The following is a 25,947-nucleotide window of genomic DNA, read 5'->3' as shown; positions in this document are numbered from 1 at the left end:
CACAGCAGCTAAACTTCCTGCTGCAGAAGAACCACAGGACAACTGTAAAAGACCAATATTGCTGCATCAGGAGCACTTTAGTGTCCTGAAAATCAAAAAGGAATCCTATAAAAATGGGAATGAGAGTATAAGGGTGAGTATAAAGGGAAAGCTCAAGCCCATGGGGGAAGAACGAGAAAGGATAAGGAGCAGAGAGCGTTACAGCCAGTGAGGGGCATAAAAGGCAACAAAATAAGTTCCAGAAATATTCTGAAGTGCAATGAAAAGAAAAATGAGTCAGCATTCATGTCTTGTGATGGAAAGAACCAAAGGGATGACACAGAGACACAAACAGTGACTTCCTCACCATGGCTGCACAGTGCAAGCCTGTAACCAGTGCCCAGAGCCATCACCAGTGGCAAGTGAAGCTGCATGCATTGAGTAGTCAGGGCTCAGGAGAAATCACCCTGGAAAATGTAAGCAACCTCTGAACAATTAGCAGCAGATTGTGACAAATTTTGAAGGCTTGAGGAATCCTGGGGAAGTACAGAAAAAGCCCTTTTTCTGTGAAAAATAAAAATACATAAATTAAGGAAATTAAGAGTTTGGGGAGTTACAGATCAACCAAGCTGGCTTCAGTTCCTTTAAAAATTTTGGAACAAATTATTGAACAATCCTTTTTAAAGTATCAATACTGTGATAAAAATAAAAGAATAAAAACCAGCCAACACAACTCTACCAGGGAAAAATTATGTCAGGGTGATCTAATTTCCCTCCCTGACAGGGTATTTGGTCTAATGGAGGCAGAAACAATGGATGTGATCCATTATGCAAAGTCTCTGGTGCATTACCGGGAACAGGAAGGGAAGTACAATCTGAGTGAAAGCATGAAAATAGGTAAAACTGAGAGCAATAGGCGCTCCAACCAAAGCTGGGAGGTTGAGAGCAGGGGCAAAGGGGATGGCAAGGCTGTTCTTGTGGTCTGGATCCCTTTTATTTTCCTCCAGCATGACTAGTGGGCATGTCCATGTCCAAACACGGGGGTAACACCTCTGTAGATCCCCAAGACACCAGGGACCTCCAACCCCTGACAGACACTCAGTGGTGCCACGTTTCCCTTGAGAAGGAGGGTAGAAGCTTCTTCAAAACGTCTGCAAGTGAAAGCAATTCCTCTTGACTGGACATTTCAGGTGATGGGAGGTGCATGGCTTTGAGTAAAGCCCTGTTAAATATAGATGTAGATGATATAGATGTAAGTACAGATAGATACTGATACATATTCAGATGAAAATAATCTATTATTGTTATTTAATTCTGGTTCAGGTGCTGCAGCCCCGCTCTGAAGTCTTTTGGCTGTTGAGCAATGACCAGCAGCAGTGTCAGCTCTGTCACTCAGCCCTGGGGCATCACGAGGGGAGCCTCAGGCAGCTGCCCTGTTGCAGTGAGGGGGGATGCTGCAGGTTGGAGCTCCCAGTTCAAACCAGTTTGGCACAGACCACCATGAACCTCCATCATCCCACAGAGGAGAAGGGTGAGCTCCAGCTCCTCCTCCTCATCAGAGCAGACAGTTCCAGAAAAGCCCCCCCAAACAGTTCTCTTTGGGCAGCTCCAAACAATAAGAAGTGTTTGAATCTACCCTATGACCTTTTCTTTCCTCCTTTTTTTCTGCCAAGACCAGAGAAAATACCCCATTTTGAGAACAAAATAGTGCAGAAAACCAAAATGACACAATCTTGGAGTTCAGTGTCATGCACAGCCCCCGGCCTGAAGAGGTTTGACAGTTTGTACTGGGAAGAAGGTGTGATGCTGCAACGTTTCTTCAGAGAGGAAAAAGAGAAAGAAAGAAGGATGGCTTTTATTTTTAGAAGTTTTAGCAGCCAAATTGTTGTCAGGCCGTCTGTGCTCTGCTGAGCAACACACAATGTTGGGCACAGTCAAGAAGAGCTTTCTCACAGAGCAAAATGTCATGATAAAACCAGATTTCATCAGAGTCCCAACACCCTTCATGGTAAAAAATTGCCAGTTTGGAGAAATTGTATATTGTTTATCATATTTTTTTTGTTGCCAGCCTCCGCTTATGGGTGGAGAAATATGAGACTGGGCCTGAATTGCTGTTTTAATTTGGAACATGCCACATTTCCCTTTGGTGTTCTCCAGTGATGCTGCACAGCTAAAGGAGGTCTGGGACTTCAGTTCTCATCCATCTTTCACCACCACCCAGTTTTTCCCTTCATTGCTGTCCATGCTCTGCAACTAGAGATGCTTCCAAAAGAAAACAAAACTGGATTCTTATTTCTCTTTTTTCTCTGGCCTTGGACATTTGTCCATTGTTCCAGGGCTCGACACTCTCACGACCGACTCACAGCTCTCTGAGGTCGGGGAACCTCTGGTCCAGCACCATCCCTGCTCAGACAGGATCACCTAAAGCTGGATTCTCTGGGCTATAGACCCCAGGCTTTGGGATGTCTCCAAGGGTGGAGAGCACTGCTTCTCTCTTGAGTGGTTTAACCATCCTCACAGCTCTTCTCTGAACTTGGTCCAGTAACCAGCATCAGTTTCGTACTGGGGTGCCACCATGCCTATCTGCAAAACCAAACTGCTACCCCAGTAATTCCTGGCACCAGAGAGCCAGGTTCTGGGACCTGTGCCTGTCCTGGAGAGACACTCAACTGTGATTGCACCCACCCCTGTCCAGCTGTGATGTGGGTCAGGCTGGCAGATGGGATCATTGCAGTGTGGCCAAGGGGACTCTGGTGTCTAGGAAAGGGCAGCCTTTGGGCCAACCCAAGGGTGGTTCTGTGGGTGTCAGGAGGAAGCAGGGACAGGCAGGGGTTGCTGGAATTTTGCTGAGCCCATCCTTGACACCAATGCCCACACATGTCCAGGGATAATTTGTTGCTTCAGGCTCTTCATAAATACCAAGTCAGTGTGTGATGGATAGGCTGGGAGCTCGTCCCAGGATCTCTTCACAGCAGGTCTCAAGAGCAGCAATAAAACTCCATTGCCAGCTGGGCCAGGATGAAGTGTATGTGGGACAATCTGGAAAGGAGCCTTTCTGGAGAGCCCTACAGCAACCAGGTACCCCTGGGGCAGAGCAGGGACAGGGCGGATGGACCCACCTTGGTCTAGCTGGGCACTGCTCCATGCACACAACCCCTCCTCCTCCCACCCACTGGACATGTGTGTACCCCAATAAACACCCTTCTCTGCCCGAATCCCCCTCTCATGATACACACACACACTGCACAGCCCTGTGTGTGCCCTACTACCCAGCACCCTCCAACATCTCCCATGGGCACTGGCTCTGCTGGGGCTGGATGACAACACACAGAGGAGAAGCTGCCATGTCCCATAGCAATAAGAACAGGGGGGGATCCAGGTGTCCCCAGCCCACCTGGCCCTTTCAGCACCCTGCAGGAGCCCTGGTGCAGGCAGGCAACAAGGGAATAGGTGCAGCCGTCCAAGGGCAGCCTCAGTGCCACCCACCTGGGACAATCCAACTTGAAGCTCCTTGGGGACCTTGTCCAGTCCCTGACACCTCACAAATTCCACCCACAATACGGGAGAGCTGAATACTCCTGCCCACTGCTTGCCCTGCTGCCTGAAGAGCCCAGGCTTAGGCTGGAGGATAGATGCCAGGACACTTCGGCTAGAGAACAGCTGGACAACTGGACTTTCTTCGAGAACAGATGGATAACTGGAGTTTTCACGAGAACTGGAGGGCCTCCAGAGCTGTGCTGAGGGAGAGCAGGGCAGAGGCTGGAGAGGCCTGCGGGGCTGAGGCAGGAAAAATTCACGGGAAGCAGCCGCTTCCAGAGTGGGCCAGACCAAGGGCTGGGATGGAGACACACAAGGGAAAGGGGCAGGGAGAGCAGGACGAGGCCGCTGCGCCCGGAGGCAGCCGGAGCTCGCGGCGTCCCCTCGGTGTCGCCGGGACCGGCCCGGGGAGCTCCGGGAGCGGGGCCGCAGCGCCACCTAGCGACCGAGAGGCGCCGCCGCGTCCTCCCCGCTCCCGTCATGGAACCGGGAACGCTTCAGGGACCCGCAGACTCATCCAGTGCCACCCCTGCCATGGGCAGGGACACCTCCCACTGTCCCAGGCTGCTCCGAAGCCCCGTCTAGCCTGGTCTTGGACACTGCCAGGGATCCAGGGGCAGCCACAGCTGCTCTGGGCACCCTGTGCCAGGGCCTGCCCACCCTCATAGTCAAGAATTCTTTCCCAATATCCCATCTCTCCGTGCCCTCTGGCACTGGGAAGCCATTCCCTGTGTCCTGTCCCTCCATCCCTTGTCCCCAGTCCCTCTCCATCTCTCCTGGAGCCCCTTTAGGCCCTGGAAGGGGCTCTGAGCTCTCCCTGGAATCTTCTGTTCTCCAGGTGAGCACCCCCAGCTCTCCCAGTCTGGCTCCAGAGCAGAGGGGCTCCAGCCCCTGGAGTATCCCTATGGCTTCCTCTGGAGTCCCTCCAACAGTTCCACCAGCACACCCAACCCACAGCCAGCTCCAGCTCACCGTCCTGGCTGTTCCCACCTGTCCCCTCAGCACAGGACAGCCAAGAACTGCTGCCACCACGACGTGCTCCACCCAAATCACGTCCAAGCTGCATTGCTGTCTCAGGTGGGCAATGTGACCCAAGGAGTGGCAGGAGCATCTCCTGAGGATCACGTCTGCATCATGGTGCTTTCAGAACCTCTGCTCTGGGACAAAAGCACATCCACCTACCCAGGGATGAGCAGCTCCTTGCTGACCATGCACAGACCCTGGTGTGTCTTTGACCTCTCGTCATCCTCTTGATGAAGGAACACAGTCAGCAAAGAAGGGAACAAGAGACCTGCACAGGCAGGCTGTTGGAGTTTTATTTTTATTTCTGGGTAAGAAACACAAATTTGTTCTCTCCAAAATCCAGGGGAAAGGAGATGCCACAGTGCTCCCTGGAGGGAAGGAGAGGACAGCAACCTCACACCAAATTTGGGGATTACTCCTCCAAATTTATGGCAGAGCAGGTTCATCTCTCATCTTCAATTTGTTTTTTAACCTTGAATTCGCTGCCTATCTCTTTTCTTGGGGGAAAAAAAAAACCCAACCAAACAAAAAACAACAACAACAACACCCCACCCAGAGCATAAAGACATCTTTTTAGTAACACAAAAAATAGTTTAAACCCTTGGAATGACTCAGATCTAACCTTCTTGTTTCTCTACAGTGAATTTTGACACCTTTGGCCTCAGCACTTGGGGACTTTCTCAGTGAATCATAGGGTGCCCAAGGAGTGCTATGGGGTCCTTCCTTGTGCAGAGGAGCCCAGGACTCAGCACAGCCCATGAAGGTCCTTCTGCAGAGCTCCCCTCAAACCTTGCAGGGATGGGTAGCCGCCTTTTGGCAAGACCTGAGTGGAAGAATTCACGGGAGGGAGGTGGAGTCACAGCAGTCTCCAGCATGGCCCTTGTTCAAAGCACCCTCATGTGCATCCCAGAGACAGCCAGCAAAGCACAGATACAAAGTAGCTCTTTGCTTTTGGTTTCCAGAGCTTGCAAGATGCCAGCTCCTCATTTCCATCAAGTGATTTAGCTGGGCTGTGTCAGGGTTGTTCTGGTGCTGCCACAAATGTGCAGTATCTGCTGTGGACAAGCAGCCGGAGAATCAGAGCCTCTGGGCCACCTCTGGGAGTGGGGTGGGCTGACAGGACAGCCATCCTCACAGGATTTAAGACCACTGCAGTGTCTGCTTCTGAGTTATCGAGAGAGAGAGAGAGAGAAAGAGAGAGAGAAAGAGAAAGAGAGAAAAGAAAAAAAAAGAAAAAAAAAAAGAAAAAAAAGCTTGGGAAAACCCAGAAACAGTCACATGTGGTGGTGTTAACATCACCTCTTACATTGGCAGAGTCTGACCTGGCTGGAGCAGAGCTGCCAAGAGGCTCTCCAAGGCACAGAGCAAAAAAGTCAGTACAAGGAACAACCTTCGCTGGGTCTCTCTGCCAAGTCCCACCTGGATTCTGTCCAACTTTACCTTTTTGGCTTGAAATTTTCCATCCCAGAGTACTTTTCTTTCCAAGTTCCAGTGCAAAGAGCCACAACCAGAAGGATGAGAAGCTGGGGCAGCCAAACACCTTGAGATCTGCTGGGGGAATGCTGCCCTTCACTGGCAGATGAGGCCTTGGAGAGAGAGGTCACTTTTTCCAGCTGTTTCAGCAGCTCTAATGAAAGAAAATTACTTTGGCCTGCATTAAGACCAAAAAAAAAAAAAAATATTCTGTCATTCCAGTGGAAAACTGTCATGTTGCCACCTTGAGGAAGAGGGACTTGGGAGTGTTGCCTTCTCCTGTCCCCAGGAAAATCTGTGGACACTTGGCTGCTGATGTTGAAAAACTATTTGAGTACTCACAGAGTTAAGGTGTGAGTTCTGGTGACAGCTGCCAGCACTGCTGTCCTATGCCCATTGTCCCCTGGCTGTCTCTGGTGGAGCATCCTCCAGAGCTCTGGAGAGGCTCTGCCCTGTGGGACAGCAGAAATGGGGCTCAGCAAGGTGAGTCTGTGGATGCCATGGCTTGAATCCCTCTGAGGAGGGATGCTCCCATTGATACTTCCCAGGGCAAATAATTTAAAAAATTACTCATAAAACTTCAACTGGAAGAAACTTTGAATGAGTAAAATGAATCCACACAACCACTGGAGCGAAAGGTTCAGCCTTGAAAAAAAGTAAAATATAAAGGGTGAAAAAAACCTATGAGTAGGTCAGCAAGGAGCTGCAGCCCATGCAGTGAGCAAGGACCTGTGGGTTTGGATGTGGAGTTCAGGGCTCTCTGAGCATCCCCTGGCCCTGTGGTGCCCATCCCAGTTCTGGGGCAGGGACTGGCTGGGATCACAGGACAGAGCCCACAGGGGGTGTGGAGGAGGAGGGAGACACAGCATACATGGAGCCTAGACAGGAGCAGATGGAGATGGAGAGCTGTGTCCAGCTGATCTGTCAAGTGACAGGTGGCCTTCACTCTGGCCAGGGAGGGAGGCAGCCACTGCAGCCACTCTTCCCTTTTTCTCCTTAATTTCTCCAAGAAGGCTCCTGTATACCCCCAGGGGGCTGTGCTCAGCTGCACAGAGGCTGTGGTGCTTGTGGGAGGATGGGGGACCACAGGGCCCTCAAATAACCTCTCTCCATCTCCAGGACATGACAAGATACTCCTGACACAAGAACCCAAACTCAGAGAGATGAAACAGCCCCAGAAAATAAATCTATTTTCAATTCTATTTTCTACTTTTTGATTTTCTTTTCAGCCTTTTTAGGATTTTGCATGCCATCTCTGGGGCAGGAGAATTAGGGAAAAGCATGAAGGTGCTCACAAAGTATTTGTCCATATAAAGGAAGAAGGTGGAAAAAAAATTTTAAAAAATTAAAAAAAAAATTAAAAAAGGAAATAAAGAAGCCAGAACAGCTTTTTCCCTTCTTAACAGACAGTCCAGGAGCACTAGGGAAAATGAATAGTTTTCCTCATATTTTGTTCCACTGGAAGAGAAGTCCAAGTGCCCCTCAGTGCCACCTGCTTGCAATTACATACACAGAAAGTTAAGAAGCAAAACCAAGTGACACAAAAAAACAACAAAAAACAAATATCCATCTGCTGTGAGCTGGGAACCGACCTGAACCAGCCTGAAACCTCCCCTAGCCAGGAGCTGTCTCTGTCAGGGGCCATCCAGGCTCTGTGGCCACCAGGCCGGCACTGGAGCTGCACCTACCCTCAAATCAATCAGGTTTTGCTGTGAAGACCACCCTGTTTCTAGAGGCTTAGTAATTAAGAGCCTATTTTTAGAGAAATAAGCCACCACATAAATCAATAAGGAGCAGCCAACTCCTCAAGGGTAAGGGGGGCTGAAGTTGCCCTGCTCCAGCCTCAGGAGCTTGTCCCCAGTCCCATGATGTGTGGTTGCCCTCAGGTGCTGCATGTCTGCCCCATGTCCCCACTTTGCTAGGGTCCCACAGGGCACCTGGGACCTTTGGCCCCATTGGTCTTCCCTGGGGATGCTCCTTGCAGGCAGAGACTGCAAAAGATAGAGGGGCTCCTTAGAAACATCACCTGGGAGGGGTTTGGGAGGATGCCTCTGGTCAGTTGGACCAGGAGCAGCTGGTTCAGGTCTCAGCAGCAGCTCTTGGGGGACAGGAGGAACACAGCCATCCCCACCACACACTCCTGCTGTCCCTACCAGAGCTGGCTTCTGCCTCCCACCATCTCCTGCACACCCCTGGTCTGCCCAGGAAGAAGAGCCAAGCAGTCCCTTTCCTGGGAATGTTCCCCCGGGACGAGGTGTTTAAATCATTTACAAAGGGCTAAAATAGAGCTGGCTCCCTTCCTGGCACTCTGGCATCCAGGCTCTGTAAACAACTCACCCACCAAGGAAGTCAGCTGGGAGAAAAGGCTTTTCATGTCCATTCCCCAGGCCCCACTTCCACTGAAACCTTCCAGCATGATCCTTTTTCAGCTATTATGGCAGCAAAATTGTTTCAGGTCTTCACAGATGTTCCTTTTTCCCCAGGCACACTTGTGGACATCTCACATGACTCCCTTCTGCCAGTGGATGGAAAAAGAGAAGGACTCTCTACAAAAAATATAATTAACTGATGTGCTAAGTCTGATGTGTCTTTCCCTGCCTTGGATAAGTTCCTTTTCAGAGGCAATTTATTTTTTTAATAGCATTGACCTTTATGGAGACAGGAATTCACCTGGGTATTTTCTCACGGCTGCAGAGCCACACCCAGGATCTCACAGGAAGAATCAAGAGGACATTTATTTCTTGGGCTGCAAATGATTCACCCAAAATTGTTGGGGTGCAAGTGGAAAATGCCAGGGACCAAAACACAGCCAAGCTTTCAAAATCCCAACCATGCTGGGGAAGCAAAGTCTAGGCTGGCCAGGAGATCAGCTGCAAGAGGAGCCACCCAGCATCTCTTTTCTTCTGCAGGGTCTGTGGCAGCTCTCAGCTGCTCTCTCCAGGGCCCCCAACCCAAAGGAACCCCTCAGCAGCTGGAGCTCCCACTCAGTGAATCCCCAGGTGACCAGCAAGTTCCCAAAACTCCTACTCTGGTCTCACAGAGGCAGGACACCAAGTGCTGCAGCCCCACCTGCCTGTGCCACACCTGGATGGGGATCACCCCTAATCCTGCTGGAGCAGCTGAACCTCCTGGGGCCTCTGCCACACCAAGTGCAAGGGGAAGGATGCAGTTCCCTGGTTTCCCAGCTGTGGGAAGGAAGGCTGGTTCCTCCACTCTGCTGAGGAGTGTGGTCCATACTGTGGCACAAGTCAGAGTCACCCCCAGAAGGGTGACACTGAGGCTGACAGGGTGCTTGGTGGGGCAGAGAGTACCAACTCATTATCCAAACACACCCCATCCTAAGGCTGGGTGCTCCTGTGTACCCCACAGGGGTTTATCCCCTCTGAGTGGGCAGTAGTGTGTCTGGAGTTCTCCCTGAGGAGTTGCACAGAGGGAGATGTGTGAAGAAAAATAATCCCCTACAAGATGAGAATCCACACGTGGCTGCAATTTGGGAAGCGCTGTCACCATCCTCAAGTTCACTTTCCCTTCTCTTGGGTTTTGCCAGTAGATCCATGTCAGGCTCTGACCCATCCAGCTCCTGCCACCCCAGCATCTGCTGCTCCAAGGAACACCTATGGCAGAGCTAGATGCCAGCTGAGGATCTACCCTGCTTCCACAGCGTGCAGGAGTCCTTCCCGCATGCTGGCCTGTGGTGGGAGTGATTTGGTAGCGCAGGTGCTGGGCACAAGTCAGGCATATGGTCAGTGAGAAACACCTGACAGAGGAGGACCTGAGTCAGCAGTCTCCAAGGAAACCTCAGAGGAGCAATGCAGGAAGCACAGTGCTGGGGCAGCAGGACTGGAGGGCCCACAGAGCTGTGGGACAGTGCAGACAGAGCCCCAGCCTCAAGGATGGAGCAGGTTTGCCCCTAGCCTGGCACTGGGCTGGAGGAAGAGGAGGGTGAGGAAGGCTGGTCCCATACCCAGGGAGCAGAGCCAGCAGCTTCCAGGTCCTGTGCCCCAGTCCACTTCTACCGTGAGGCAGGAGGAGTGATCATCCCACTGTTCTTCCCAGGAGCAGCTGCTGTTACTCCTTGCCATCTGTGATGTTTGTGGTGTCAAAGAAGCCTCTGCTGAGGGCTGGCCCATGAAATATGCATGGCGTGGCCTCCCCTTCTAAACTGCATCTCATCCAGTGCCAAATTGCCTCCTCGCCTGTTTGTCTCACATTCAAATGTTTCTTCTTTCTATGGCTTCTCAAGCCATCCATAACGGCTTCTCCTGGATTTATTCCCATCGCTGGTGCAGGCAAGAGTGCCCAAGGAAGGGTTTGGATGTGTGTCATCCAGCCTCGGCCGTGTTCCCCATGTGGGATATAGCAGCATAGTTGTATCTGTGACGTGTGTTCCAGCCATGGGCTGGATTGAGCTTTCCATGCCAGCTGCAGCCACCTTGAGCAGGGACTGGCCTCTCTGTGCCAGTAGCACCTGCCTGGGCACAGTAGGGACAGGGACAGTGGCTTTGAGGGCATAATGTCACAGCCAAGGGGGATTGGGAGCTGGGGGGTCAGTCCTCTGCAAGGCCACGGTGACCCACGAGGGCTTGGTACAGTCCCCACAGCAGCCTGGAGCATCCCTTGTTGGTCTCCCTGCCACTGGCAGGGCTGCCAGCTCTGGAACTTTCACTGCTTTGGGTACCACCATCCTGAGAGAAACCCCATCAGATTTCACTTCCATCAAAAAGAGGATTTTTAACACATCACCTCTGAGTCTGAGTCTGAGACTAAAGTTTCTTCAGAAACTCAGACCTGGTTTTGCACCCAGCTGGATGCTGCAGGGCTGCAGCTCTGCTGGCACAGCAGACAGCACTTCAAAGCTTTCCCTGCTAAGACCAGACAAGTGTTTCCCAGGGGTGACTGGTGCCATTAGAGCCTTTAGAGGGAATTTCCTCTGTGGCAATTGGCTGAGAAACAAGGTTTGAACTGCATCCCAAGAACTCATATGTGCAGTCTGATCACGGCCAGGAACTTTGGGTGAATTATTATTATCTCTAAACGGCACAAAAAAGTTAGCACGGTGAATGTTTTGAAGGAAGTGAATGCTTTTCCAGAGCTTTTTACCCAGCTCTGTCAGAGGCAATGCCACTGTCTGGCTGTCTCCGTGGAATAACAAGATGTTCCCAAAGAAATCCTTACAAATGACCTCAGGGAATCCCCGTGGTTTCACTGCCGGTTACAGCAATGTCAGTGTTCGGGAGGGCAGGAAAAAACTATTGGAGGAACTCATTTTCCCATCTCCTCCCTGCGGTGAGCATTCCCAGCACAAGATGTCACTGAGGAGCTGGATTTGGACATCTCTGCATCAGCCTGGAGTCATCCTCCGGGAGCCACTGGAAACGAGGCTGGAGAGGGGGGCATGGAGAAGGAACGCCGTCACAGAGAGAGGACGTGAGCACAGAGAAGGGATGAGGGCACAGAGAAAGTATGCAGCTGTGATGCTGCTGTGAAACAATCCTGCGAAAAGGAAGGAAGGTACCTGATCTCCCAAGCCAAGACTCGGGAGCGTTTCTGGCCGCGGGGAAGGTGTTCGGTGATTTCCGGAGCTCAGCACTGGGTGTGCCGGGGAGGAACAGCTCAGGCAAATGCCTGCCAGGAGCAGGACAGGCACTCGCCCTGCCTGGCAAGATCCCGAGGTCCTGCCAGTTCTCTCCGGGACTCCATGGAGCAGGCGAAGCCCAACAGCCCCAGTCCAGGTCGAGGGAGCCAAGTCTGCTGCCTCAAGCAACCCAAGCAGCCATCGGCCCCGACCAAATGAGTGAGGATTCAGCTGACACCCCCAAACGTTCATGCACACATCAGGAGGAGCAACTACAGGGGCTTGAAACATCTCTCCCACGACAGGTCCCTCAGGTCTGAGATCCCTTCTCCAAGTGTTTCCAGCTCCACAGGTTGGACATACCACAGCCTGCCCCAGGGATAGCTGCAAGGGAACAAGCACGCTTTGAGGCATTCTTTGGCCCTCCCTGGGGCTGCCCTGAGCAGCCAGTAGCCCCTTGGCCCTGCAAGGTTGGCCCCGGTGCTCCTCGCAGGTCCCCTTCAGGGACCACTTCAAGGATCCCTTGGGACTTTTATAATTTTCCCAATGGCTCCTCCAAGGGCATGAGGCCCTCTGCCCCTCACCCAGCACTGCTCCAAGGAAGGTACTTCCCTTCAAGCCCCACCCAGGGCTCCCCTCGAGCATAAACTGCCCCTCCAGGCCCTTCCTGGGGCTTCTGGAGAGAGAAATGCCCCGGAGACCGGCTGCTTCAAGGGGATGGGAATGGGAAAGGCACTGGGCAGGGGGCTGAGGGAGCGGGGTGTGCTGGCCAGGGTGGCTCCAGTCCTGGTGCTGGCCCCGGTGACCTTGCCAGTCCCGGTTCCTATCCCCGACCGGGTACCTATCCCAGTCTCGGTCTTAGTCGCAGTCCCAGTCCCAGTGCCAGTCTCAGTACCGGTGGTGGTGGTCCCAGCCCCTGTCCAGGTCCGAGTCTTAGTGCCGCTTCTGGTTTCGGTTCCAGTGCCAGTCTGGGTGCCTGTCCCGTTCCCAGTGTCTGTCTTCGTGCTGGTGCCAGTCCCGGAACCAGACCCTGTCCCAGCGCCGATCCCGATCCCAGTTCCCATCCCCATGGCGGTGATGATGCCTGTCCCGGTGTGCCAGGGCTAATCCCCTTCCCAGTCCCGCTGCCGATCCCAAAATCAGTCGCAGTCCCGGCCCCGGTCGCTGTCCCGGTGCCGATGCCAGGGCGGTGCTGGGGAGCGGGGCCGGTTCCGGTGGCAGCAGAGCGCGGCCAAAGGCGGGGCGGAGCGGGGCCGTGGAGCTGGGGGCCCGGGGGCGGTCCCGCTCGGGCCATACTTAAACCGGCGGCGGGCGGCGGCCCCGCCGTGCCCATGGCTCTCCCGAGCGCCGCCCGGGCGTTCCGTGCCGCCTTTCGCCGCTGCGATCCCCCGAGCCGCCCCCGCTCCGCGCCCGCCGCCGCCCCCCGCGGGCTGTCCCCGGCGGCGGCGGGCGCGGGACCCCGGCCGGGGCCGCCCCCTCCTCCTCCGCCGCCGCCCGCCGTGGATTTCGGGGACTCGCGCGAGGCGTTCCGCAGCAAGAGCAACGCGGAGCTGCTGCGGGGCCTGGTGGTGCTGGGGCTGTGCGCCGTGGAGCCGCTGGTGCAGCACAACCGGGAGGTGGGTGGAGGAAGGGAGCCCGGCTTCGGGGGTGCTCCGGGGCGGAGCTTGTCCCCGTTCGGGGGGTTATCGGCTCTGAACCGGCGGGGCTCTCGCTCAGGGGCCGCCCGCTCTGGGAGGTGTTAGTCCCCTTCTGGAGGGAGTGCTTGCTCCGGGGAGTTCTGTTTTGGGACTGCGAGTCCCAGGATGGGGAGTGCCTCTTCCGGACGTGGCGGTGCGGGATGGGAGTTCTGTCGCTCCAGGGATGACTGCTCCAAATGGGGGGATCTTTCGTTCCGGGAGAGTGCTTGTTTTGCAGGATGTTGGTGGGTGCCAGGGATATTCCCACTCCGGGGGATGCCGGTCCTGGGCTGGGGGGGCTCTCACCCTAAGGGTGCCCATTTCGGGACGTGTCATTCCCCTTCCCGAGGGGACTCTGGATCTGAGGGCTCGCGTGTTGGGGAGCTCTCGGACCCAGGCCGGGGGCGTCCCCGTTTTGGGGGATGCCAGTCCAGGGTCATGGGGACTTGTCCTCCGGGTGCTGAGCCGCCGCTGTCACGCAGCTGCTGCAGTTGTGCCAGCGGGTGCTGGGGCAGACGCTGTTCGAGCGGCTGATGAAGATGACGTTCTACGGGCAGTTCGTGGCCGGGGAGGACCAGGAGGCCATCAAGCCGCTGCTCCGGCGGAATCAGGCCTTCGGCGTGGGCGCCGTGCTGGATTACAGCGTGGAGGAGGACCTGGGCGACGGGCGGTGAGTGCGGGGCCCGCGGGGCCGGGGCGGAGCGGGGGTGGCCCTGGCCGCGCTGCCATTGGCTGCGCCCGCCCAGCCCCCCACTCCCATTGGCTGGGAGACCGTTGCGTCACGGCCTCGCCCCCCCGGTGCCACCGCCCATGTCCCGCACCCGGGAATGGCGGTGCCCCGCGCACGGCAGGGGACTGTGACCCACACACTTCGTGGGCTGTGCCCCGCACCCAAGGGTGGCGGTGCCCCACACACGGGAATGGCGGTGCCCCGCACACGGGGGTGGCAGTGCCTCGCACCCGGGAATGGCGGTGCCCCGCAAACAGCAGGGGGCTGTGGCCCGCACACGGCGGGGGCTGTGTCCTGCACACGGGGATGCTGGGCCACCAGTGGCTGTATCGCTCCCCCCGCCCCTCTGCATATACAGGGTGCTGCTCCCCGTCTGCTGCACCGTCTCTGTCCCCATCTATTCCTTTGTACACACCGGGGTACAATCCATCCCTGGCGGTGTTGTACACCCAGAACCCTCCTGCACACCCTAAGGGGGTCCCCACCTCTATTCTCCATCTCTTATGGGATGCTGACCCCCTCTATTCCATCTTCTCTCTTGTGTGCTGCCAGCCACATCCCATTTTCCCTATCCCTCTGCGGCACTGTGTCCCCCCACCCCTCTGCACACAGAAAGACAACACACAGCGTTGCTGTCACGCCTGAAATCCCCCCTCCCCCACCACCATTGGGATGCTGCCCCCCATTCCTGACCCCTCCATCCCCCACCGTAAAAACACTGGGGTGCTGCCTCCCACATTTTGGTGGACTCAATGATCTTGGAGCTCTTTTCCAATCTTAATAATTCCATGATTTCCACCCTCCACCATTTCCATCTCTCTCAAGCTGGGGTGGTGCCCCCCTTCCCGCACTGCACCAGTCCCGGGAAGCTTTCACTGCCTCCTGCCCTGTGCCAAGAGCTGGCACCAACCCAAAGCAGCCAGTAACTTTCCATTATTCAGGCTCCAGTTCCGGTCAGCTGCGCTCTCCGGATCGATGGGCCGCTGGCCGGCACCCCACGGTCACGGGGGTGAGCGGTGTATCCGCACCCACGACAAGGGTGGCCCTTCCGGAGGACACTGGTTGGGTGTGCACCGTCCCCCGGGCAAGGCTCCACAGCAGCAGTCCCTGCTGGCAGCTGGGGACACCGTCTGGCTGTCGTGTGCTTGTCACGTGGTGTTAATACCAGCGCGAACGGGTTTTTTGGGTGGTTTGCGAGCAGTGTGTCAGGGCGGTGATGCAGGTGCTGCCGCCGGGAGCCTTAATCTCTGGTCCACACCCGAGCGGTGCTTATCAGGGACCCCCATGTGCCGTGGCGGGTGCCACTGCCCCTCGCTGCTGCCGCTGTCATACATCCCCGGGAGTGAGGATCTGTGTGTGATGGGAGCAGACACTGGTGAGGGCAGCGTGGGCACGGGAGCTGCGTGGGGGAAGGCAGGGCTGTGCCAACCCAGAGTGGGCTGCAAACTTTGGGGTTTTTCCAGAAAAGCTTCAAAACACCCCACTGCTGCCTGGCAGGAGGGTGGGTGTTTTGAAGGTGTGTAGCCGGGTGTTTCTCTCCTGGACACACAGCCAGGGTCCAGGCAGTGTTTAGCATTCCCACAGGGCTGAGCCAGCAGCACCAGTGCTGCCAGGCTGGCACTGCTTCCCTTCATGCTTGGCTGTGCCTGGGCCAAGGGTTTTCCTGTGGTGATTATAGACTTTCAGACAGGCCCTGCCTGTACCCGTATCCCTCCTGCTCATGGGTGCCACTGGTTTCTGAGCTATCTGGGCTGTGCTGCTCTGCCCCTGCAGCAGGTTTGGGGTTTGCACGTGTGGTACTCCTGGCTCGCTGAGTTCTGCCTGTGCTGTGTGGGCCATTCACACCCAAGAGAGTTCTCAATGCATCCCTGCCCAAGCCCCAGTGGGATTTGCCTGGATATCAGGAAAAGAGTACTAACCCAGAGGATGGTTGGGCACTGAACAGGCTCTCCAGGGAGTACTCATGGTCCCAAGGCTGCCAGAGCTCAAGAAGTGTTTGGACAATCAGGGACAGTGTGAGACTGTTGTCCTCTGCAGAGCTAGGAGTGGAACTTGATGTCCTCATTCCTGCTTTCCACCTCAGGATGTTCTATAATTCTATGAACAGCACCAAGCCCAGGGTGGCTTTGGAAGGGTTATGTTGGATGCTGTCCTTTGCCAACCAACACTCTGGGTCGTCCCTGGCTCTGTTGGGGGTAAAATACCAAATTCTCAGTGCCTCTGCCAGGGCTGATGCTGAGTTGGGCTGCACATGGTTGAGAGGGGTGAGGAGTCCTGGGTTCATTGCTGCTGGACTCTGGAGCTGTGTCCTTGCCTTTGGTGAATGCTTTGGGATCGTGCTGCTGCCAGCTAGGAAGTGGGGTTACAAACCACAGCAGTCAGTGGGTGTTTTGGCCTCTTGTTGCCATCTCCTGTTGTTCTTCTGGAGCAAGCCCAACATAATGGCAGGGAAATGCCCTTTCCACCCCAGCAATGAGCTGTGGCACCTCTTACACAGCCCTTCCGGCTGGGAACAACAATGCAACGTGGACAAGAACCTGCTTATCCTGCCTGTTGCAGGCCCCTGCCTGCCCTGCTCAGGTTGGTATCCAGGACTCTGCCAGCTTGTCCAGGAGGCCTCAGCTATGTGCTGAAGGCTGCTGCCAGGTCATAGTGACACGGCTGGAAAATAAGTGTCCTGCAGGCAGCAGAGGGCTGGGGGCTTCAGCATGGCTGCAGCCCTGGGTGGGGGGCTGGAAAGGCAGCACTGGGCAGGGGCTTCTGGTACCTGTGGGGTGAAACAACGAGCCCCCCATAGTGGAGGTGGTTGTAGCCTCCTGGCAGCCTTGGGGCCGTTGCTGGCCCATGCGCATCCCAAGACTGCAGATGGTTGTGCTGACATAGGGGAGGGGCAATCCTGCCCCCAGCATTGTCAGATGCTCTTCAGGCTCTGCCACGCGGAGCATGGACTTGGCTCCCTCCAGAAATTCCTTGTGTGGATATCTGACACTTGCCCCAGTGTGGCATCACTGTCCCCAGCCTGGCCAATGCTGCTCCCAGAGCTGCTGCCTCCCCTTCTCCTCCTGTTCCCAGTGCTGCTGCCACCCCTGCCCCGTGCTCTGTCAGCATGTGCCTGGGATCATGGGGCAGCTTCTGTTTAGCTTGAAGCTCTCCATGGCGGTCCTGTGGTGGTCCTGAGCTGGTGTGTGCTGACAACTCCTGCATGGAGCAGGTTGAAGGTCTATTCTGCCAAGAGCTTTGCTTTATTCCTACCTGTGGGGTTTTAAGCACCACCCATAGTTCCAAAATGGACTTAATGTAACCATGAGTCTTTTCCCTGGATGTAGTAATTCAAGGACAGCTTCTCCCTGAACCCTCATCCCCTTTGCCAGACCCATTTGCTGCTGAGCAAAGCAAGCACACTGTGCTGCTGGGCACCCTCCAGGTAACCTCCAGGGCCAAAGGGATTATTTCTGACAGCGGGACCTTTGTACTGCTCCTGAGCTGGTTTACTTAGCCTGATCCAAAACTTCCTGAAAGCCCCATCTGCTGTGTCAACTGGATTACCCTTCCCAGCCATCCAGCAAGTCCTCACAATCTGCTTTAGACAAGTGTGAGCTCCCAGGCCCTGAGCTCAAACTGGAGGTTGTTCCTGTCTGGATACAGCCTGCCAGGAGCATCTGGACCGTGCCTGGAGATGGGATCTGCTCTGGGGCACTTGTTGTGGGTTTGCAATGAGAGAGATGGTCAGGTATAAGCCAAGCTTCATGACACTTGGTGAGTGAGGCAATGGCTTTGCTGGCCAAGATTCATATTGCAACGTGAGCAGCTGATATCCAGGACAAAGTTATTTCTTCAGCTGGAAGGAGCTTCTTTTATTTTGCTTGATGCAGAAGAACAAAGCGAGCACCATGGCACTGCTTTGAATGCCCCCCTAGAGGATGAAGAAACAGCTGCTGCAGTCATGCAGCAGAAATGCTGCTGGGAAGGGTGTGTTTATTTTCAGGAACATAAAACAATCTAACTCCAAGGATGCTGTTTGCTACTTGAGCTGTATGCTTTTGCTTCAGCCACTTGTCCCCAGTGCCTTGGATGGTGTGCCCGAAGTGTGCCTTGGCCTCAGAGCTGTCCCCAGCCCACAGGATCCATGTCTCTGTGTGCCCTCATGTCACAGCTGTATTCAGCTGAAGCTGTCCCCTATGCCATGCCGCCTGCTCCAAAGGGAGCTTTCACATAGCAAGGGCTTTGCTGACAAATCCCATTTCTGAGTGTATGATCTCTCCTCCTTCCTTTCTTCCACCCTCTGTACTCAGGGACAGAAAGCTGCTTTCCCTGTCCTCACGCAAGTAAAATCAGGAAGCAGAGCCTGTTAAATAAGGTGCCTGCTGCTTCCCATGAGCTCCAGCTGCTCCTGCCCTGCCTCATGCCAGGCTTTGTGGCACTTTGAGCAATGTGGGGCTGTTCCTGGCTCCAGGGGGCCAGAGGAATGGCTTATTTCCGGTTGTTTATGCTTCCAGCAGCCCCTAATCCCTGTCACAGGGTTTCCGTATGGGAGAACATGTCCTGGTTCCATGCCATGTTCCTCTCTGCTCTTTTGTCCAGGCCTGCTGGCTCTGGATGTGTGGCTCTGCTGCTTCCCTCACACTGTGCTTCTTCCCCAATGAAAACGGGCAGCTTGGGGGCAGGGATGCCAAGGCAGAGATCTCCTGGAGGAGATGCCTCTGCTGCCACCCAGGGCTGCTCCCCAGGGTCTGCAGCTGGGTTTAGGGTGTCAGCAAGAAAGCTTAGCTACTCGAGCTCAGGTAGGATCTCGTGACTTGGCCAGCATCCCCCAGTCTGTCAGAACCCTGTTGTCTCCATGGCAGAGAGTTTGAGCTTAAAATGACATCTGAGGTCAGCTGGAGTTGAAAACGAGGCGTTGTTTGTGAGTTGTTGGCTGAAGCCATCACACAGAAGAGCGTGGGGCAGCAGGGCACCTTCGGCTTGATGTGCTCAGGGTCTGGAGAAGCTCTGTGCTTCATGGTCTGGCTGCTGGTGCCATCAAGGTGAGGAGGCAGTGGGTTGAGGCTTGGTGTCACCACAGCAAGGACCATGAGCCGGTTGGAGACAGAGCATGCCAGCCCCACTGGACTGACCTTGTCCTTGCCATGGGGTGGGCTTTTGGAGAGCAGCTCTGAACCCTGGGACAGGGCATCCTCACTGTGCTGCCTCAGGGCTCCCAGGTCTTCCCTGGATAGATGGTGAAGTCCTATTCCCTTCTGCAGGTGGGTTTCAGGCATCTGAACTGCCTGTTGGTTCCCATCGGCGATGGGATGGCAAGGGAACGGAAGGGTCCAGCACCAGGATGGCAGCACAGCAGCCTCAGGGCTGCCCTGTTCATCAGCATAGGGTTGCAGGGGGTTGCTGACCTGGCCCTTATCTTTCCTGTTTCTCTTCTTAGCTCCCGCACCTCTGCAGCCGAGAAGGAGATGGGAGGTGAGTGACAGGAGATAGCCTGGAGGCCTGGGCACTGCAGGCCTGGTGTTGTGGGGGAAGGACCCGGATACCGCAGCCTTAAAAAATGAGCTGGATGAAGAACAATGTGTTTCTTGCCTCGGTCTTGCCCCTCAGCAAAGATTCAGCCTCTGCTTGGGCACAGAGCAAGCAGGGCCCATGTCAACACTGGGGGCTCTTCTGAGATCCAAGCCAGAGCCTCTCCCCTTCACCCACACTGGAAGCTCCTGGGGAGGCCATAGGAGCTTGGTGGGGCATGGCCCATCTCCATCCTCTTCCACCACAGGAGCAGAAAAACAGGAGAAGCAATACAGAGCCCATCAGGGATTTGGGGACCACCATGGTGGAGTCACCAGTGCCCACACCTATTTCTATGCTGATGAAGCCAAGTGTGACCAACACATGGAGACTTTCCTCCGCTGTATTGATGCCTCAAGTGAGTGCTCCATGTGTCTTGGACAGCCCCACTGTGCTGGGGACTGCAGAGATCTCTCAGTCCCAGCACCACCTTATCTCTCCTGCCTGGGGGTTGACGGTCAAGTTGAGTCTGTCTTTATGGTTCCATCCAGGTGGGAGCTCAGAGGACGGCTTCTCTGCCATCAAGCTAACAGCATTGGCCAGACCTCAGTTCCTGGTGAGTGCCAGAGCTGTGACAGAGTGTGGTGGGGCAGAGCCAGGGCCACAGATGATGCTTCTTCTGGAGCAGGTGCTAGGTGTCATCTCTAATAATGGCAATGGGGAGTGGGCACCAACAGCCTGTCCCCTGGGAGCTCAAGACCCCTAGAGACCCTGCCACAACTCTTGGGGAGACAGAAAGAGCTTAGAACTTTAAAGATCCAAACATGAAGGGGGATGTGTGGGGTCTGTACTGCTCAGCTTAGCCAAGGTGCCCTGCTCTGGGGTCAGCATCTGTCTGAGGCTGGGTGTGATCTTGCAAAGCCCTGGCAGGACAGGAGGCTCCAGCCTGGGTGTCTCACCTGGAGCCCTGTCCCCACAGGTGCGGTTCTCAGAGGTGCTGGTGAAGTGGCAGAGGTTCTTCCACCAAATGGCAGCAGAGCAGGGCCAGGCCGGGCGGGCAGTGCTGGACACAAAGCTGGAGGTGGAGAAGCTGCAGGTGAGGCTGGTGATGCCTGCGGGAGGAGGCTGTGCTGCAGGGATGCACTGCTGGAGGTGGCCATGGACACAGGGGTGCCAGAGCAGCCCTGAGCTGTGACACCCCAAGCAGACAGACCCCTGTAGCCCCTGACACTTCTTTTGGTGGCAGGAGGCACTGGCCAACCTCGGCATTGCAAGCAAAGCAGAGAGCCAGCAGTGGTTCACAGGCGAGAACCTGAGCATGAGCGGGTAAGCCGCCTGGGAGCTGGGGGACTCTGGGGGACACTGTCCCTGGGGCAGCAGCAAGGGGAGGTCTCCAAAGGCCAGCTCTGGCTCAGCTCAGCAATGGAGCATAGGGGAAGTTTGGGTGGAGGTGACAAGACAGGACAGGGTGGCACATGTCATGTGTCCTTCCTGCTGGTGGGGGTTGGGAGATGAAGAGAGCCCCCTGCCTTTGCAAGACCCCAGCAAAGACCTGGCTCTCTGCACCCAGCACTGTGGACCTGCTGGACTGGAACAGCCTGTTCAACAACCGCGCCAAGCTCTCCAGGCCTCTGCTCATCCCCAACAGGATGGTGGGTACCCACCTTTGCTACCCCCAGAGTGGTCCCACAGAGTGTTTCTGGGAGCAGGGCAAGGGTCTTTTGCTCTTTCCAGTAGGTGCTGGTGGCTGCAAAGCTCAGCCATGCTGTTAGCACCGTGTGCAACCACCAGGCTGACAGGGTGTCACGCCATGCTGGCTGGTGGGGGCTGGGGAGCTGGGAGGGGGGCAGCAGTCCTGGGGATGGGTTCCCTCCAGGGGTATTTGTGTCCCCCATGGGTAGAGCTGTGTGCAGGGAGGGTGCCACAAAGCTGTTCTTGTCTCAGACTGGGCAGCTGGAGCCTCTGTTGTCACGCTTCAGCGAGGAGGAGGAGCTGCAGATGAAGCGGGTGCTGCAACGCATGGATGTCCTTGCAAAGGTGAGGGGGCCCTGGGGCTGGGGGAGCCACAGCGGGGGACACACGAAGCAGGCAGCCGTATGAACCCAACCTGCGTGCCATTCACCCCCAGAGAGCTATGGAGAAGGGCGTGAGGCTGATGGTAGACGCGGAGCAGAGCTACTTCCAGCCGGCCATCAGCCGCATCACCGTGGAGACGCAGCGCCGCTTCAACAGGAGCCGGCCCATCATCTACAACACTTACCAGTGCTACCTGAAGGTGAGACCAGCATGTCCCAGTGCACTGGTGCAGACAGATGGAGACCTCATCTCCTGAAGCCATGTCAGTGCAGTGGCACAGCTGCTGAGGCAGTCAGAGGTGGCACTGGAGCAATGACCTTGTGCCATCTCTTCCACTTGGTTACAGGAGGCTTACAACAACGTGACAGGGGACATGGAGCTGTCACGCCGGGAGGACTGGCACTTTGGCACCAAGCTGGTGCGTGGTGCCTACATGGAGCAGGAGAGGGAGAGGGCGGCTCATATGGGCTACGAGGATCCCATCAACCCAACCTATGAGAAGACCAACGAGATGTACCACAGGTAGGGGACAACCCCAGGCACGCTGCTGCCTGTTGCTCCAGTGGGAAGAAGCCTCACCAGAGGCCCACCTTGCCTTACAGGTGCCTGGACTATGTCCTGGAGGAGATCATGCGTAGCCAAAAAGCCAGTGTGATGGTGGCATCTCACAATGAGGACACAGTGAAGTTCACCCTGCGCAGGTGGGTGCTAGGCAGGAAGCATGGTGAGGCAGGGATGAGGGGCTTGAGGAATGTGGGGGATCAGCAGAGATACCGGGAGATGTGCTATGATTTTTCAGATCCCCCCTGAGCTCACCTGGTGGGATCCTGGCTCCCACCTGGTGCCCAAGGCTTTAGATGGGGCTTGGAGCTGTGGTACAGCATGGTGGCCCCAGTGCCCGCAGAACTGGTCCCACTACCTACTCAGAGGCTGTTGTAAAAACAAATCCCTCAAGCCCTACCTCCCAGCATCCATCTGGGATGTGGTCAGTACCATGCTGTCCTATTTGGAGATGATACCCAGTCCTCTGGGGGACACACTGCCGTGGTGAGCTCTGCTGTGTCTGCTCTCCCCCTATGCTGAGGCTTGTTTTGCAGGATGATGGAGCTGGGGATCCATCCCTTGGACAAGAAGGTGTGCTTTGGGCAGCTACTGGGCATGTGTGACCAGATCACCTTCCCCCTTGGTGAGTGATGGGAGTGGGGGGCTTGGCAGAGGTGCTCCAGCCCCACCAGACCCCTGAACAGCAGCTGTGGGGTCTAGGGGAGGGAGGAGGGGAAGATGGAAGGAAGGCAGGAAGGCAGGCCTGTCATAGACCACTGGCTGAGCACAGGTGCCTTGCCATGGGGAGTGCCATGACCCCTGTGTGGGGTTTGGGGAAGATGTAGATGAGGATATAAATGAAGAGTCACATCTCTCTCCTGGAGTCCCATGAGCCTGTAGTTGCTGGGCAGGGACATTCCCACTTTGAGCAGGAACTGGGGTGTCCCAGGGTGGGGCAGAGACTGGTCCTGGCAGACAGAAACCCTCTGTTGTATATCCTCAGCCTGTGGGCCTCCCTTGGCTCCATGGGAGGTGCACACTGAGTCCCAGGCACTCTGCTAGCAGGATGACACCAGCCTCTTGTGTGACCTTGTCCTCAGCCACCAGCCCAGGCAGTGGAGCAGCACTGCCAGGGGCCTGGACAGAAGGACACACAAGGGTCCAGGTGCCCAGCCCAGATCAGGGACTGATCCCCCTGCCCACACAAGTGTCCAGAGCAGAGTCCCAAGGCCAGCAGAGCAACAGGAAGCAAACTGGGCAGTTGTCCAGTGCAGATGCTGCTCTGTCCTGGACTTCTCTTGGAAGCGGGGCTTGGCCGCCCATCTGCAGCCTCCTCTGGTCATGCTGGAAAAATGTGTTAACTTGATGTTTCTGGTTGAACGCTCCTTGAGCTGGCCCAGCCCCGGCTGCCGACATTCCCAGGGCTCCTGGTGACCTCGGCCCGCTCCCTCTGGCACTTTCCCAAGCTCCCGGTGCTAGGCCGGGAGAGATGCACCGCTGCTTCCCCCCACCAGGCTCCACCACTGCCGAGATCCCGCTCCCAGTGCCCAGCCACAGCCTCCTGCACATCCATCCCTGCTCCATCGGCACAGCCTCAGGGCATGGGAGAGCAGGCAGGGAAGGGCAGGTGGCTTATTTTTCTTCCCCTCCCTCTTTTTTTATTTGCCGCCCTGTTTTTTCTTCCCCCTGTCTTTTCTTCACCCCGTTTTGTCTTCACCACTTTTATCCTCACCCCTCTTTCTTTGCCCTTTTTTCCCCTTCTTCTCTGCCTTTTTTCTCCCCATTCCTCCCCCTTCCTGTCCCTTCTTCCTTTTTCCCCCCTCTTTTCCCCCTTGCCCCCTTTTCATGTATCTTCCTCCTATTTCCCCTTTCACATGTTTTCACTTTTTTCCTCCATTTTTAACCCACTTTTTCCTTTCTGCACATTTTTTTCTCTCTCGGCATTTCCCTGACTCGCAGCCTCTCCCCCTGCAGGCCAGGCTGGCTTCCCTGTGTACAAGTACGTGCCCTATGGGCCGGTGAATGAGGTGCTGCCTTACCTGTCCCGCCGGGCCCAGGAGAACAGGGGCTTCATGCAGCGGGCAAACCGCGAGCGGGACCTGCTCTGGAAAGAGGTCAAGAGGCGTCTCCTCACAGGAAACCTCTTCAGCTACTGACCCCAGCTTCAGCTTTGGGGCTCTTGTCCCTTCAGCCTGAACCACTGTCACCATTCCCCATCCCAGTTCTGCTGCAGCTCCCCCAGCCCCCTTCTCCCTGGGAGAGAAGTAACCTCATTGCTGTTGAACCACTCACACCTTCCAGTGGCCTCTGGGATCGCCCCAGCTGGCACTGCTCCAGGGATGTCCCTCTGCCATCCCATGGCCTCTCGAGCTGTCCCAGGGGATATGCTGGGGCTCTCCTGCCAGCCTGCTCTGTGCCTTGATGAACACTGTCCCAGGTTTTTTCCCCTGGCAGGATTGCGCAGGGTGATTTGTCCACTTGCATTGTTCCCATGGGCGCAGGTCCAGGTGGGCTGGGTGACTTGGGGACAAGCTGGCCTCAGCCAGAAGCTCCTCCAGCCTCTGCCAGGGTTGGAGCTCCAGCAGACCTTTGAAGGGGTGGGATCAGCCCCTGTTGCCTGTCTCAGACAGCTACCTGCCTGCTCACTGGCTTTGCACTGACCAGAGTTGGGCAGGTTCAGGCTCTCCCCCATCCCACTGGGATATGCTGCCTGGAGTTGTCCATCCTCAGGCACACATCCAATGGAACAGGAGGGCTGAGGGGAGTGGGCTGGCCCCATCCCTGTACCATTTCTCCCCTGCCCACAGTCCCTGGTTCTAATGATGGACCAGGGGCAAGTGGGAGCACCAGGAGCTGGACCACAGCTCATCTCTGCTGTACACTGGATTTGTAGAGAATGGAAATTATTAAATCACAATTGTTCCTGCTCCCATCTCTCTCTCTCTTTAATTGGGCAGCCACATGTCCCCAGGCACTGCCATGGTCTCAAAGGGGGTTAGTGCTGCACTCTTTGGCCTGAGCCAGAGCTTGGGGAAAGGACTGAGGCCAAACTTCCTGGGACAGGGGGTGGAGAAGCTGTGGAGCCTCCTGTGATGGGTTTGGGGGGATTTGGGAGCCCTGGGGCATCCCTCTATCTGCAGACGAGGGGGTGGCAGCATAAAAAAGCCTCTCCCCACCCTCAGACCTGCATTTGGGGGACATGCACCCTGCAGGCTTTCACACTTCACATTAGGGGCACTTTTTCTGGGCTCTGCAAGACCACAGGCATCTCTGGGATTCCCTGCCTGGAGCTGTGGCAGTGTGTCCTTTTTTCCTGGGTCAGACCTTCTACTTGATCAGCCACCCACACCAAAGGCATGATATTTTGGCTTTCTAGAACAGTTCATCTCCTGCCTTTCCTCTAGCTGAGACTGTTCTCCCTTTAAAAAAATGGAGGGGAGCAGGGAGCCTTGCCTGGAGCATGGGACAATAATAGCAGTGGTGCAGACAGCAGCTGGACTTCTGGAATTGAAGGGAAGATGGGAGATGTTCTAGGCCCTCAGCTGTCTTCCAGCCCATGCAGGATGCTGTGACAGTGGCACAGAGTACCCTGGTGCCCCAGGGGCTGAGCACTGCAGCTGCACCCAGGGCTGGCTGATGCAGCTGTTACAGGAGCAGCTGTTACCCGCTGTGAGCTTCTGCAAAGACCCCCAGACATCTGTGTAGTAGGGGAGGAGAAGACCCTCTCGACCCTCTTTTTTGCAGATAATCCCCTCCCCAGCCCTCTCCTAGGACAGGACAGCTTCGCAGCCTGAGTCAGTGGTGTTGTGTGTGCCTGTTTGTGGGGGCTGTGTAGGGCTGCAGGT

At 55.8% G+C, this 25,947-nt stretch overlaps 1 protein-coding gene and 1 long non-coding RNA gene across 4 annotated transcripts; one reads left to right on the top strand and one right to left on the bottom strand.

Moving 5' to 3' along the window:
* Nucleotides 1–4,735: 4,735 nt before the first annotated feature.
* Nucleotides 4,736–8,952, bottom strand: LOC136298789 (uncharacterized). Of its 2 annotated transcripts, none has more exons than XR_010723368.1 (3): nucleotides 8,350–8,952; nucleotides 6,355–6,464; nucleotides 4,736–6,190 (listed from the first exon to the last, which is right to left on the bottom strand). It is a non-coding gene; the product is annotated as an uncharacterized lncRNA (long non-coding RNA). The 2 variants fall into 2 exon arrangements; XR_010723369.1 differs by having other exon boundaries at nucleotides 8,354–8,952.
* A 3,966-nt stretch (nucleotides 8,953–12,918) lies between these two features.
* On the top strand, nucleotides 12,919–25,029 carry PRODH (proline dehydrogenase 1). Of its 2 annotated transcripts, none has more exons than XM_066199678.1 (14): nucleotides 12,919–13,203; nucleotides 13,746–13,933; nucleotides 19,413–19,447; nucleotides 19,752–19,901; nucleotides 20,035–20,099; nucleotides 20,463–20,579; nucleotides 20,730–20,809; nucleotides 21,054–21,135; nucleotides 21,428–21,520; nucleotides 21,612–21,758; nucleotides 21,906–22,081; nucleotides 22,162–22,260; nucleotides 22,657–22,745; nucleotides 24,062–25,029. In XM_066199678.1, the coding sequence occupies exons 1-14, from the start codon at nucleotides 12,919–12,921 to the stop codon at nucleotides 24,256–24,258; spliced, it is 1,803 nt and encodes a 600-aa protein (XP_066055775.1). In that variant the 3' UTR covers nucleotides 24,259–25,029. The 2 variants fall into 2 exon arrangements, with proteins under 2 accessions (XP_066055775.1, XP_066055776.1); XM_066199679.1 differs by having other exon boundaries at nucleotides 12,921–13,203; nucleotides 24,077–25,029.
* Nucleotides 25,030–25,947: the final 918 nt, after the last annotated feature.

Source organism: Chamaea fasciata, unplaced genomic scaffold (assembly GCF_029207755.1).
Source record: "Chamaea fasciata isolate MVZ Bird 193981 ecotype frontalis unplaced genomic scaffold, bChaFas1.0.hap1 SCAF_18, whole genome shotgun sequence".
In the NCBI taxonomy this organism is placed as follows: domain Eukaryota; kingdom Metazoa; phylum Chordata; class Aves; order Passeriformes; family Sylviidae; genus Chamaea; species Chamaea fasciata.
The sequence above is the reverse complement of the archived record's forward strand: the minus strand, read 5'-3'. Positions and strand labels throughout refer to the sequence as shown.